This window comes from Chrysochloris asiatica, unplaced genomic scaffold (genome assembly GCF_000296735.1).
Source record: "Chrysochloris asiatica unplaced genomic scaffold, ChrAsi1.0 scaffold00378, whole genome shotgun sequence".
NCBI classification, from domain to species: Eukaryota; Metazoa; Chordata; class Mammalia; order Afrosoricida; family Chrysochloridae; genus Chrysochloris; species Chrysochloris asiatica.
Window position 1 is genome coordinate 889,336 of NW_006408896.1, and position 15,131 is coordinate 904,466.

Here is a 15,131-nt window from a genome sequence, read left to right on the forward strand (position 1 = left end):
CCCCCCCCCCAGTCAGGAGGAGCCTGCCGACCACATCTGTGGGCAGCCGGTACACAAGCCCAGTGAGTCCGGCGGTCCAGCACCACACTGGCCACCACAAAGCTGGACAAACTTCTTTAAAACACCTGGTTGCAGGGTTGGTGGCAGTAGCAAATGGGAGTCAGCCACGTTGCCTTCAGCCAAGGTGAAACCACGCCCAGGAAGCCAGCAGGGTGACCAGGGCAGGAACCACAGACCCTTTGTCACCTGGAGCAACCCCATGGGTGGGGGTTGGGGGCACAGCTGTCGGGACGAAAGGTCTGGGGCCAGGTCTCCAGGGTGCGCTGCAGCCCCCACACCCAACCAGCGCCCCCAAGGATTGTTCCAAGAACCCAGGGAGGCTCGCTCTGAGATGGGGGCTGGGTGTTGGACAGAAAGTGCCCTCTCCCTGGGCCTTGCCTAGTGACCCACGCCCCGCACTCAATCAGCACTATTCGGCCTCAGGTCCTCACGGCTGGTCCCCCCTTTGTCCTTTACACTTGTGGCTGAGTGGTCCCAGCAGCTCCATACCACAGCAAGGGGCAGCCTCAGGGCAACTTCCAACCACTGTCCAGCTTTGGAATGGCCAGAGGCAGATGGACACTCTTGTCTGTTCCACTCAGCTCTGTGCTCACACAGCACCGTCTGGCTTGCTGGCATCTCTCCTGCAGAGCCCCAAATCACCGGGGCAGAGAAGCTGGCCAGGCCAGTGTGCCAGCTGGTTTACCAAGTGGGTGGGCAGTCAGCATCTAGCTCCCAAGGGGGAGGGACCGGCCTGGTGTCTGACCACTGGTGTCAGCACGCCACCAGGGCTGAGGTGGGACCCCCCCCACATTGCAATCTGTGGGTCCCATTCCAACTATACTTTCAGTCACCACTCCTTCTGCGGGGCCCTGTTTCCGGCAGTCCCTGTTGTTCCTGCGTGGCAGGTAGGTGGACACCCTGGTGCCAGGAGACCCTCACTGCATGACCTCTTCCCCAGGCTCAGGAAGGGGAGGGACAGCACTCCTTGTCCCTAACTTTTAGGCAGGGCTGCGTTCCAGCTCACACTACCAGGAAGCTCAGGTCAGAAATGGATTTCAGACACTGTGAGAGCACCCCAGGCCCTGGAGAGGGTGCACTTGTGGAGAACTAGAGACTCATACTCGGGACCCACCTGGGTCAAACCAACCCAACCCAACCCGCAGCTGCCAAGTGGATCTCAGCTCACGGTGACCCTACATAGGACCAAGCCTCCTGTACTCTCAGGAGGCTTGCTGCCTTGTCCATCTCCCTGGGAACTCAGCTGAGGAGCTACGCACTGTACCACTAGGACTGTTGGGATACAAGTCAAAGTGACAGCGAATGTCCCATGGTTGCAGACTGGGTAAGCGTTTGGCTGCTAGCTAAAAGGTCAGTGGTTGGAAGCCACCAGATGCTCTGCTGAAGAGATGTGTCAGTCTACTTCCGTGAACATGCACATTCTCTGCAACTCTCTGGGCACTTTGGAATCCACTCACCAGTGGGCTTTGCTGGGGACCCATACAGAGGAGACCTTGAACAGTGCAGGGTACAGGAGGGGTCGTGAGTCCCTCACACCTGAGCTGGAAATTTCAAGGCCCACCCTCACCCCCCACAGCCCCTTGCTCTCAGCAGCTTCAGACCTCCTTCTTCAGGCAGCACGCATGTCCACTAGCCCAGAGGGCTAACAGTAGCCGAGGGCAAAGACAGGAGACAGATGCCGCCCCCCCCCAACACACACACCTCGTATCTGGAGGTGTCTTCCACACGGATGGGTGGGGGCTTGTTTCTGTGATGCCAAGTCAGCTGGGCCTGTGTCCTCCTTGTGATAACTTGGAGAAAGACACAGGATAAGCCCTGGGGTGCAAGAGGGAGACCAGTCAGGCCACAGGCCCCGCGGGCGGGCGCAGTGCGGGGAAGGCCTGGCTGTCCTGCCCATCTGGCAGCCTGCTTCGTCTCACTGAGGATCACACGTCAGACACAGGGCAGTTCCAAGATGTGGGGACCCGCCCCTGGACATTGGGGGCCTGTCCGCGGCCGCACGGTGGCACAGACCCCAGCCCTCTGTCAAGGAGGTTTCCCTGCCCCCCATTACTCCCTGCCAGAAACACAGGGGTCCTAAACCGAGAGACCCCTCCTGGCCGGAGCTGACCCCTCCAGCCGAGGGTCTTCAGGCTGCGCGCTTCAGGCCGGAGTCCCAGAGGTGAGCGCGGGCGAGAAGCGATCCGGGGCTCCAATCCCCCGGGACCCTCGTCCCCAGGACCCCGCCCCTGGGACTCCCCAGGACTCCACCCCGTGGTCCCCTGGGGTCCCAGACCCTAAAGGTCTCAGGGTCTCCGGCTCCCCGAAATGCCCCGCTCCTTCCGCCCCGAGGGCTCCGCCCGCCCGGACCCCGGGGCCCCGCGCCCACTCACAGGTGCCTATAGGGCACGAGGCCGCGGCGTTGGCGACTCCCTCGGCCGACCCACCCCGTGTCCCCGACCTGGTTTGGCCCGCACAGCTTACCGAGACAGCGGCGTTCCTCAGCCGGCCTCCATGCGGCCTGGTCGCCCACCGGACGTGGCGGGCCAGGTCGGAGGGCCGGGTGGCCGGGCCTGGCCGAAGAGCGCCGCGCGGCATGCTGGGAAGCGCAGTCCTGAGCGCCGCCCGTCTATCCCGGCGACACTGCCAGATCTCGGCCGTAGACTACACTTCCCAGGGGGCTATGTGAGGACGGTGCCGCCCTCTCCGCCGGCTTCCCTGGGTCCTAAAATAAGACGGCGACCTGAGAATGACTCACTGCACCGAGTCTGTAAAATGGGGATAATGTTGGTGCTGTGTCCACCGGGATGGTTTGAGTGAAAAATAATCAAACCCAAGTGTTCCGTAAACTGTCCAATTTAATTAAAGGGATGAAAGAGCAGAGAAAACCGGGTGGTGAGACCTCCCTCTCTACTGGGGAGCGCTCGCCTGTCCTTGGGGAACCGATCGAAGGGAATACGTAAGACCACGCAGAGACAGGCGCAAGGCCGCAGGATGCGGTAGGGCCCGTGACCTGAGACACACTGGAGGCCCAGACTCGGAAGAAGCGTGAGCATTCGAGGAGCGGGTGTCAAGACCTCTGACCCACCGACCCCGACATTTTGGACTCGGAGGAGACTTCTGAGCGACCTTCGCCTCTCGGCCGGAGGGGCCTGGCCCGAGCGGGGCGGAGCTTCAGTGGGCACGGCTACCCTGAGCCTGCCTCTGTGGGGTCCCATTGGAAGCTTGAGGTGGGGCACCGCCCGCGAGACTGGGAACGCCGGGCGGTCGGGGGTGGACCCTCTCTCTTCTTTGGCCGCGTCTCGGCGTGTATCTCCTGCTCACAGCGAATTCCACGGCCAGGCACGGATTCCAGGCTGCAAGCGCCCGACCTGGCGCCACTGCAGCCCTTCCTGTTTCAGCTTCGTGTAGGCGGCAGGCTGTCTCAAGCTCGGGCAGAGGGTGGAGGCACCGTGGCAGCTGCTGGCCGCCGGCGCGTGCGTTGTGTGTGGGGCGCAGACTGGCCTGTGCACGCGCTGAGAGGCCACTGAGAAGGCGGCGGGGCTGGACGCGCTGCAGATCACCGCGATCAGCTCTGGGCGGACCGCGCGCGCATGGGCGCTAAGGACTTGCTGCTTGCTGCGCCCGCGTGTTCGTCCTCGACAGCACAGGCTTCTGGAAGGCCGGGGCTCTGGGGCCGGGCACTTAGCTCCTGCGATCCCAGCCTCCCTTCTCGCCTCCCAGCCAGCTCCCCTGAATCTTGGCGCCCTCCAACACTCCTCCATGGACCTGCCCAAGTCCAGGACTCCAACTGCTGCAGAATGCAGCTGGGTCCTGCGAGGATGGGCACTAGTTAGTGGACCGTTGGTAGTGTCCACGCAGGTACACAGTGGTAAGTTGCTTCCTACACTGAAGGAGCTTCCCGTGACCAAGGATCAGCTGCTCACCCAAGCCGAGGGCCAGGATGGGGCCTCAGTTATGGCTGTCCACTTCCCCTTCCTTGGCACTAGGACTGGCCTCCATGTTTGGTCTGGGTCACTTACAGTGCAAGCAAGATCAGGAGTAGACAGTTGGCTATATGGGCGTGGCCTATATGGACGTGGCCCTCTTGAGGTCAAACTGGTGTGAAGAAGATCCAGGGTTGGTGCTAACTGAGCTGTTTTCTGCAAGAACCTGCATTCAGAAGCATCTGAATGCCTTACCTACCAGGCTGCCCCACCTTCCCCTCCCGCCCTACAACTTCCTGGTCCCCCAGGAAGTCTACTTGGCTTCAGAGTGGCCTCCTTGGGCCTGTGGTCCATGCCTTTCCATCTTGGGCTGGTTTTGCTCCTCGGTTATCTTGTGAGTCCCTTCAGTCCTGCCTCCATGGCCCCATCAAATCCCAGAAAACAAGGACTGTTTTTCCACCCACTGCTGATGAGGCTGGACTAGCTGAGGTCCCTCCAGGACAATTCCCAAGGGTCAGATCCTAGCCTGGCTCAACCCTGATTCCTGAGGTCTTCAGGCAAGGCTCCCTCTGCAGTCCCCTCCTTGCCCTTGAGATGGAACCGCACCTACCTCCCCTTTCAACAGGGCTAACTGGAAGGAGACGGGGTAGTTTGGGGGTGACAGTTCTGGGCTGGGGGCCCTTTCCTGCACTCCGTGGTGAAAGCAAGGGAGACTGCATCTCTCCCCTTCACTTTGCCAATCACCGTGGCCGTCTGCAGAGGGAAGCCAGCCTCCCATAAAGACAAGGAGCTGTGAATCCTGGGGGAAGGGGTGACCAGCCATGCTGTCAGGAAATTAACACAAATCTCAGCTAGGTGATTTCCGGCTGGCTTGGAAGAGCTGAAGGTTAGGTTCCCCCGTCTTGTTTGCATCAGTTTCTGTTCCTCCCAATGTGGGGGGTGGGGTAGGAGTGCCCCTGGGGAGGAGGATACCTTGTGATTACCCAATCCCTAGGATTGGATGTTGGTATTTAAAAGTCAAACTGGTGCTATGTAAAGTCCCAGGGCCCCAGGGGCACTGTGCTGCACGGGAGGGAGGCCCTTTGGTTCCTCTGAACACCCAGAGTGATTTCCTTGAAGTCAGTGGGGGGTGGGAGGGAGGGTAAGGAGGAGACCCTATGGGTACAGGGTCAGCAGGGGCAGTAGTAACATGACCAATGAGGATGAGTGTTGTGGGCAGGGCAGGTGGGGGAATCTCCGGAACCCAGTGGGTCTTACAGAGGCAGGACCCTAGAGTGGAGTGGTCAGGGGGAACCCCCGGGAGCTTGACTGGACCAGGGAGCACGTGTCTGCACCTCACCTGGACAGCCAGGCCCTACCTGCTTCCAGGAACATGGGCTGGCTTGGGGGGACATGTTGCCAGAGGAAGAAAATAGGGAGAAGGCAGCCTTGTCCCTGGGAGCAGTAAGCAGTGTCCAGCCCCAGACTTAGAGGTTTCTCATGTCCCCACAAAGTCTGGGAGGGGTCACAGGTTTACACAACTAAACGAGGGGCCTTGTCAGGGAGCAGGGCTGGTGGGGCTGCCTACTCATGGCCTGATCCCAGCAAAGATTCAGCAGCAGTTCCGCAAAACAGGGAACCTTCCTGTCCACCCTGCATGCAGCGAAGGGGCCAGGGCTGCTGATTTCTTGTGCCCCTCCGCAGAGGACACTGCATGCCTCCAGCAAGCTGGGAAGCAGAGGAGCAGAATGTCGCCAGAACTCAGGGTCTCTGGGATTGGCTGGGTGCTGGCCCATAGGCCCAGCTGAGCGCCTGGGTGGGGAGGCAAGTGGACTGAGGGTGAGTCAGTGACCCCAGCCCTAGTTAGGGAGAAGGCACCTGGCCCAGAAAACCATGATGCTGAGTGGGTGGGGTCACCCCGTTAGCTGGGTTCCATTTGGCTGGCTGGATACACCCCAGCTTGCTGGTCTGTGCTGTGGACCCAGGGGACCTGAGGCCCCCCTGCCTGTCCCTGCGGGCGTGGGTGGAGCTCCTGGGGGCTACATGATGCCCCCTTCTTTTGCTGCGTGTGGTGGGGTCTCAGGAGCTGCACTGCCTGGCTTAGACCAACATTTTCTGGGGGTTGGTCAGCACCTACAGGATGGCCTCTCGCCTGGCTCTTGGAGGTCTTGGGGATCCCAGGTCCTTTAGGTGGGTCTCTACATAGGCATGGAACATGCTGGGGTGGTCCCACTCTGCGCTCATTGCTTGAACCCCGCCCTGCCTTCACCACCGTGGGGTTTCTGGTCACTTGTCACTCCAGACCCTCAAGCTAACCAGCCTCACCCCCATGCCTAGCCCCCTTCCCTCCCCAATGCTTCCCCTCCGGTCCCCACGTACTTATGAACACCCCTAGAAGTTGCTGGTAAGTGCCATTGAGTCACTTCCGACTCATAGTGAGCCTGTATAGGGTTTCTGAGAAGTGGCTGGTGGGTTTGAACTGTTGGTCTTGTGGTTAGCAATCCGAGCAGACCCCGCAGCTCCCTCCCTCGTGACAACCTGGGTCTGTGGATTGGTGGTCCAAGAGTGATGCCCTTGTAATTGCCTTGCCACCCACACTCCCACTTCCCCAGAGAAGTCCATGGTGGGGAGGCACCCTGCAGGGTGTTGCTGGAGCCCCGGACACCAAGCAAGTATTAGAATAGTATTTATTTGTATACTCAGTACTACCTTGTTAATACTGCGGTCACGTGTCGCCGTGGCTGAGGTAATAGGGACTGGACCAGGCATGCCTGGCTGATGGCCCGGCGGGGGATGTGGTTATTGCGTTGGACTCCTTCTGGCCTTGACGCAAACTCACACACACACACTCACTCACACACACACACTTGCCTGCTCATACACACCTTCCTGTTTTAAACGTGTCAAGTCTCATATCAATAAATATCATCGATTACAGTAATCATAATAAAATAAAATACATGTATGTCGGGTTACAAGAAGAAAGTGCATGGAGGTGTGTGACCGTGACTGGAGGGGCGGCCCAGCCGCCCTCCCACCCCTGCAGGGGGGAGGGTCGGCCCCCTGAGCTATGTCCCCTGGGGTGTGGCTGTGGCAAGGCCCTGGGCAAGAGACCACCTTTATCTGCCACAAGCAAGACCCTTGTTTCCCAGGTCCAGACTAAATTGACTAAAAAAATAAACTTTGCATCTGACAGCCTCACACCTAGAGCTGTACCCCAGTTTGGGGCGGGGGCGCACACCGGAGGGCCGCTCCGCTGGACCACAGCCTGCCCTGCCTCCGGCCAGTGCTGAAAAGATGCACCCGTGGGCGCTGGCCGCCGGCCGCCGTCGAGCCTGGGGGAGGTGCTGAGCCCCCGTGCATGCTGACGGACGCTGGAGTGGGCAGTGCTGGGCAGGCACAGGCTGCGTGCACACGGGGCTGGGCTCACTGGAAGGTGGCCCGTGCAAAGGACTGGTGGCAGCCGGCGTTTCTTCCCTCAGAACTCCACAGTACTCACGACTGTCCTGGGCTCGTCGAAGGTGGCAATGAGGATTTGCTGAGGGGGCGGGATGGCAATAAGCTCACCCATGTCCGGGGGTGGGCAGGGGCCCCCTTCCTCTTCCTCCCCGGCCTCGTACAACGTGTTGATGTGGAGAAGGGGATGAGTGGCGTTTCGGCTCAGGATAGTCAGGGGGTCAGCCTTGCCCAGGCCGGGCGGAGACAGCGGAGCTGCAGCAGGGGCTGAGACGGGTGAGCAGACGTGGAAGGGGCCGGCGGAGGGAAGACTGGCCCGGGGTGCATCTGCTGGGAACGCGAGATCCTTTTCCGGAAGAGGGGCATCTGGAAGCAGCGAGAAGACGTGGGTCACAGTTTTGCCATGGATTGTACCATGAACCCCACACCGTCCTGTCCACGGTGTGTCTGTGTGTCTGTGCCCGCGTGCGTGCAGTACACCTCCCTGAGCGCACAGAAACCTGCCCAGGCTGCCCCGCCCTTGTCCACTGGGTTGGGGGGGGGGGTTCTCGTCTGCTCCCTGCGCTGCCATTGGCTGGGGCAGTCAATCCACCTCCGCCCTGCCCCCTCTTCCAACTGGTGGCTCATTGTTGTTAAGTGCCATGGAGTCAGCTCAGACTCACAGCGACCCTGTGAGTGGCTGGTGTGGGTTTGAACTGCCAACCTTTAGGTTACTTTTCCAGTGTTTATCCTACAGCGCCGCTTCTTAAACCCTGATCCCCCTTTGAGAAGGCCCACCAGGGCGCCGCCCCCTCCTCCCCCAGCTAACGCACAGCTCACTGCCTGCGCCCTACCTTTGGTGGGTGCGGTGGCCAGGCCCAGCGCGCACTCGTCTCCCTGCGAAAGGAAGCCCCCCTCCTGGCTCCGGGAGGCGGGCAGGGCGACGGCAGGGGCGGGCTCGGGCTTGGGCTTTCTGGTACCCAGGATGTAGGGGTGCACGTCCAGCGAGAAGTGCCGCGCGTGCTTCTTGTCCCCCGCGGCGGCGGCAGTGGCGGGCGGCGCAGAGGTTTCTCCGCCGCCGCCGCCCTTGTGGTGGTGTGCGGCACGGGCGCCCGCGTCCAGCAGCGGCGCGATGAGCGTGTCGGTGGCCGTCTTCCTGCGCACGGGCTTGGGCTTCTCAGTCTTGCTGTTCTCCACGCGCATGATCGCCAGCTGTTCCTTAAAGGGCTGAGGCAGAGGGTTGCTGGTGGGAATCCATTTCATCTTCTTGCGCGGCCTTTTGACCACTGGCGGCTCCGAGGAGCCGTCGGCCTCGGCGGGGTTGGCGCTCGGGTCGACCGTCTGGATGCCCGAGTCACGCACCGTGGGCGTAGCGTCGTGGTTGGACTGCGCTAGTGCGGCCAGCAGTTGCCGCACCACGTTGTCGTACATGAGGTCGCTCTCGTTGGTGATGAAGTCCAGCCGGTTGAGTGACTTGATGTGGTCGCGGTTTTCATTGCAGAACATGGCCAGAATGTTGATGTCACAGAACTGGGAGCGTCGCCACTGGCGGCGCGTCTTGATGCCCACCTTGTGCAGTTTGTCGAAAATGAAATTGCTCTTGCGGAAGATGAAGAGGTGGATGAGATTGACCAGGATGATGAGGTTCATGAAACACAGCAGCACGATGTCCACGCCCGCGATGATGCGCTGGAGCTGCACCGACGGCAGCTTGCAGTTGACGCGCACAGCCGGGCCCGGGCCCGCGCCACCTGGCGGCCCGTCGGGCGAGGCGCCCAGCGCACACGTGAACTCGTTCTGCTTCTGGGTGGCGTAGTAGGTGCACAGGTAGGAGATAGGCACCGCGCTGAGGAGCAGGATGAGCACGTGCCGCGCCAGATACAGCTTGGCCAGAAAGTTGCTGCGGCCGCGCCGCTCCAAATACTTCTCGAACAGGTTCTGCTCGGGGCTCTTCTCCTTCTCGGCGTTCTCGATGATCTCTCGCTTCTCGCGCTCGGTGATGCCGGGCCCCTTGGACTGAATCTGCTTTTCGATCTTGGGGGCCCGGCCCTCGGCCGCGCGGTGGTAGCAGTTGTCGATCTCCTGCAGTAGGAAGTTGAGCTCGGACGTGAGGCGCGTGGAGGCCAGGAATTCCCAGCCCAGCGCGGGCACGTACATGATGGCGGCGAAGGCCAGCAGAGCGTAGGGCAGGAACTTGTGCTCGAACAGCGACGGCCAGAGGCTGGCGTCCACGCCGGGAAGCGCGTCCCGCAGCTCCGTCCAGCAGTAGCCGCGGGCGTACAGGGCCTGGTCGCGGGTGAAGTTGTGCGGGGTGTAACAGTAAATGGGCTCCTCTGGGGGCAGAGAGGAGACACGGGCTGGGGGCGGGCCCAGGGAGGGGGTCTGGGACTGGCCCAAAGGCGCTTGGAGGTGTGGCAGGGGCGGGGCTGAGCCTAGGGGAGGACCTGGAAGCGGCTCTGAGGGCGGGGCTGCGGGCTGAGGGAGTGGGACTGGGAACTGCGGGGGAGAGAAGGGGCTTGGGTGAAAGGCACAGGTTGGGCTTCATCCGCTATCCTGCTCAGACCCCCCTCCCCGGGCGCCACAGGCCTCTCCAGCTCCCCTCAACAGCAGCCCTACCCACAGCGGGTGTGTGTGTGGGGTCTCACCCTGGCTGCCCCCCATTGCAGTCAGCGGCGGCACAGTGAGGAGAGGGGTCCCAACTTAATCACACACACTCCGGGGAAACCGAGCCCCAGAAAGGCACAGGGCAGACTACGGCCCTCAACTAGGGTCCCTCTCCCAGCGGCTGACCCCAGCTCTGCCCACGTTTGCCTGGGGACTGCTGTGCAGGGCGGTTGGCACAGGATCCTACCTGGCCAGGTGCATTCTAGATGAGGAATGCCAGTTCTCCAAGACACTCCCTGCCCTCTGCCCCCCACCCCAGACCCCTGGATAACAAAGAGGAAGGACTCACATCTTAAATGGACCAAGGTTTCCCCATTAAAACTAAACAGGGGGCATTTCCCTTCAGTTTCCAGGAAAAACAGTCATTACAACCTTCCAGATCCACCCCCTCCAGGCCTGAGAGCCCTGCCTGCCGATGGTGACCCCAGTCACAGTGCAGTACACCCAGGTCCCCCCAGCGGGGTCCCCCTTCCTCACCCTAAGTGGCCCCTCAGGTCCTCTCTCTGCTGGAGCCCCTTGCCTGGTGGCAAGCAGGGACCAGGAAGCAACAGCACCGACATGCCACTTGTACCCCCTCCGTCGGCCTGTCCCTGTCCTGACGCCTGCATCGTGCACTTGAGAGCACCTGTTCACAACCTGTGAGACCAGTGGTCACTGTGGATGCTGCTTAGGGGCCCCAACAGAGGGCAGTGATCCCACACTGGGCAGGGCGATCCCACAGGCTTCTCCAGTCCCGGCCCCAGCATTTGTGGTCCCCATTCTCACTCAGACCTAGCACAAAGCCCCAGGCCACCATCACCCCTACCCCAATAGTTTGAGGGATCGAGGGGGACAGTCTGCCATAACAGGAAAAGGGTCCAGAGACCATGGCCCACGGTGATGTATGTCATGGCACAAAGGAAGCAGCAGATTGGGGTCAGCACTCCATCCTGACAGTACTGGGGAGTCATGGAGGGTATGAGAGGAAGGTCGACAGGCCAGAGGGGGCTTGTCAGATGCGGGTGGGTGACCAGGAGAGAGGCTGGGGAAGAGGGCCATGAAGATGCTACCACCTTGGTCCATGAATGAGATAGGAGGGCTGGCCAGGCATGGGATGGGTCCAGGGGAGACTCTGGAAGGGGGCATCTTGTACCAGTGGCCCCCACATTCAATGAAAACAAGGGTTGGGGGTCCAGTGATGAGCTGGACTCAGAGAAGGGTGCAATGGAAGCTGCAAAGCGGTCAGCTCTCTTAATTGAGAAAATCTCATTGATTCACAGATTGTCCTCACAGTCATCCCAGGAGCCAAAGAGGGGCAAAGCAACCGCAAAGATTTGTCTCCCCTGCAGTGGGCTTGCTCAGTAGCAAGGGTCCTGGGACCTCTAACCCCTGGGGTGGCTCCCTGACTGTCGGGCAGGGGTGGTCTGTCTCTGACCACCGCAGGATGCTAGGTAGATGTGGGTACAAGCAGTGCCTACGACCCTCAGAGAGGACGCACTTTAGTCTAGAACCAGGGCTGAAGGCACGGGCCCCTGCAGGGCAGAAGTGGGGCTCTGGTCAGGACGGAGTCTGCTTGGCTGCTCTGGACTCGGCACGCCAGTCGCCATCTCTGCTGGTTTTGTCAGGTGGCCGAAGCAGGCAGAGGACAAGCCTCCCTCCACTCTGACGCTCAGTTGAGGATGATGACATAGCTTCGAAGGCACGCGGCAGGTGGGCAGACCATGGACACATCCAGCAGGTCGTCTTCCTTTCCAGACAGGGCTAGCTGCTGGACTAGTGGCCGGAGGTCACTCAGAACCTTCCTGGAATGAGCCAGTACTCAGGTGGAGGAGGCAAACCTGGAGAGCGGGGAGTGGACACCCAGTGGGTGTGCACAGCTGCTGATGAGCAGGGTCCTCGGGATTCCCTAGGGAGGGTCCTGATGGAGACCCCACACAGCTGAACCCGCCTGAGAGGAGCAAGCACGGCTTGGACCCTAACCCGGGCAGCCAGGCAGCCCCCCTCCCCAGGTCCTATCTGCAGATGTCCTGGGCACTGGTGGCCAGTCACTGTGTGCAGACTCAGGGCTATGGGGGCAAAGAATTCTGGGACACAGGAGGGGTGGACAGAGAAGAGCAGTCTGAGCTCTAGGGAACATGTGTGGGGGTGGGGGCAGCTCAGAAAGCCTCCCACTACGTCCTCTGCATGGGATTCAGTCCAAGAACATTGCCCCTCTCCAATTCCCCCCGATGGTCCAGCACCAGATGTCCAAGTTCCCATTCAACTCCCTTACCTACACCCCCACCCAGCCAGCACAATCCAGTTGTACCCCCTACTACAGCCCTGACCCCCTCTCCACATGGGGTCTGACCAGTCTGTACCCCCTCACTTACAGACAGTGCTCACTTTGCTTCCTCGGACCTCCCCACACTATCGCCACAGCCCTAGCCCCTCCCCTGGGGTGAGGGACCTGAGGTCACCTGAACAGCGGTCCTCAGGGGCCACTTCTAATCCCGGAACCGGAGGGGAAAGGGACTTGGCGGGTGTGGCCAAGGGCAGGGAGCCTGGGAGAGGGTTCTGGGTTACCCATAGAGTCCCAGGGTCTGGAGTGGGCAGGTCAGGGAGAAGATGCAGAGATGGAAGGTGTGATGAGCGAGAACATCCCATACTGCTGGCTCTGAAGTAGGAGGAAGGGGCCACAAGCCAAGAAGCACACCGCAGCTTAAAGCCAGAAACGACAAGGAAGGAATCCTCTCCAGAGCCTCCACAAGGACCCAGCTCTGACACCCTGCTCTGAGCCCCAAGGGCCCCACTGGACTTCAGCCGTGCAGGACTGCATGACTCATGTGTGGTATTAAGCTGCTGAATGTGGGGTGGGTCTCATAACAGCCCAGGATGCTCAAACAGTGGCCTGCCTGCCTCCCCTCAGGCCAGGGCAGGAAGGCTCTGGGCCTCTGGCCTCCCCCATTCCCCTGTGGTATGTCTGCGCCTTGGCTGAATCTAGGGTGGCCTGTCCACAGGCCTGACACAGACTTGGCCAAGTCAGCCTGGACTGAGGCCCATGGCCCAAAGTGGGTGAATGTTGGGGGGGCGGTGAGACAGGGTCATGGCTGGTGCTGAATACAGGACCCCAGCTAGGGAAGGCTGGGGTGGCTAAGGGGCCAGCACTGCCTGGGGCCCCCAAACCTCTTCTTGAGTTGGCTGTGGACACCTTCCCAGGAGAGCCCCTCATCACCCTTTGGATGGATGGACGGACAGATGGAGCCTCACAGGCCCAGCCATGACTCACCCAACCACGGGGTTAGGTTTCTAGAAGGCTGTGATTCTGCAGTGTGGGCCTCAGACTCCTGGCAGTGCAAAATCCTGAAATCTCGACCCCAACCCTGGCTTCATGGGCAATGCTGGGGCTGTCGGCAGCCTGCAGCATTTCAATCCTGAATGCCTGGTTTTTCTTTCATTTTTGACAAAGAAAGGAAGATGGCTGAGCTGGGGCGAACACACACCAGGAGACATTGCTCTGTTCAGATGATGTCAGGAAATAGCTGAAGTGCAGTGAGCTATTGTCCAACTCTTCGAGAAAAACCGTCTTTGGTCCTTCCCCAACCCCCATCTTTGGGGTCCATTGTGTTGTAAGCTGCTGAGGAATTGGCCCCGACTTACAATGGATCACAGTCCCCATGCCTGGTTCCAGATGGGACTGCTGGGACCCACAGGGCTCTTGTGCGTTGGTTTGGGAAGTAAACCACCAGGTCTTTGGTCTTACTTTGGGAGCGCCACTGAAGCCTGGTTAGCAGCACAAGTGCTCCCCAGAAACCTGGGGATGGGTATCTCATTCTCCTTGTGTTCTCAGCATCCAGGCAGCCACCCTGAGCTGCTCCAGGTGGTGGCGGTATCACCACCCAACGTCTTTACATCAGAAGTCACCAGGACTCCTTCCATACCCGAGTCCCCACCTATCCTGGGATGCCACACCCTGTACCCGGGGAAGGACTACTTCTAAAACAGGCAAGACCCAACTCAGATAGACCGGAAACTTGAGGCATCCTCGGCACCCGCAGGCCTGATGAACCTCGTCAGATGAGATGACAGAGTTGTTCCCACGCTCGCATTATGGAGAAACTTTAGCACCAAGAGAATGTGTTTCCTGTTCAAGAACACACAACAAGGACATAAAGACTGAGAGTCCACCCTGGGCATCAGGTCAGTGCCCACACTCGAGGCTCTAGCGTTCTGTCTGCTGAGGGAGGACACAAGACCCCCACCTCCCTAACCATCTGGGTGGACAATCAAGAGCACAGGCCTGGCCCCCATGCCCAGAGGCACTTCCTCCTCTGGGGGATCTCAGGTCCTGGTGAGTTAAACAGACCCGCTTTCGGATGCTTCCCTCTTAAATCCTGGCCCATCTGAATGGTCCCCAGCACCCTGAAGTTCCTGGGGGGACCCTTGGCCTGTGTGTGCTGGGTGAGGTGCTGGAGGTCTCCAGGGTCCAGTGTCTGGGTCAACACTGGGTCTCCCAGACCCTGCAAGAGAGCGAAGGCAGCCATGGTGCATTCAGCACATGGAAAGGACTGGGCCTCATGCAGGGACTCTCTTCCTAGACAACGCAGACCGGCCACTCTGTGCTCTCTACTGGGACAAGATGTCCAAGGCTGTCCAATTCCATCAGACCCCAGGTGCTGCACCCACCACCAACCTCATGGGGTGTGTTCACCAGAGAGGGTCACATGGCCGGATGACAGAACAGAGCACCAGAGAGCACTCAAGAGACCAGACTCCACATGTGTTTGCACCTGGGTCCATCCCACTGTGTAGTCTGTGACATCAGCAGATTCAGAGCCTGTGTCCCAGCGCCTGTGACACTTGGGGGGCCCACACCCCATTATCGTAACACCTACGACTTGACGCCCCAATGTGCGCATCTGTGACCACCTGTGTCATTAACACCATGACTCGACACCTCACTGCGCACATCCGTGACCACCCACCCCATGTCACAGCACCCATGACTCGCCTCACTGCGTGCATCCGTGACCACCCACCCCACATCTTAGCACCCATGACTCGACACCCCAATGTGCGCATCTGTGACCACCTGTGTCATTAACACCCATGACTCGACGCCCCACTGTG

The 15,131-nt window shown here is 60.3% G+C and overlaps 1 protein-coding gene across 1 annotated transcript in view; it reads right to left on the bottom strand.

Moving 5' to 3' along the window:
• Positions 1-7,402: 7,402 nt before the first annotated feature.
• The window catches only part of PANX2 (pannexin 2), a 9,467-nt gene continuing 1,738 nt past the window's right edge, over positions 7,403-15,131 (bottom strand). The window contains exons 2-3 of the mRNA XM_006876396.1: positions 8,234-9,712; positions 7,403-7,766 (exon numbers count right to left, since the gene is read on the bottom strand). Coding sequence (XP_006876458.1) covers positions 7,423-7,766; positions 8,234-9,712 — 1,823 coding nt within the window. The 3' untranslated portion in view covers positions 7,403-7,422. The remainder of the gene's footprint in view (positions 7,767-8,233; positions 9,713-15,131) is intronic.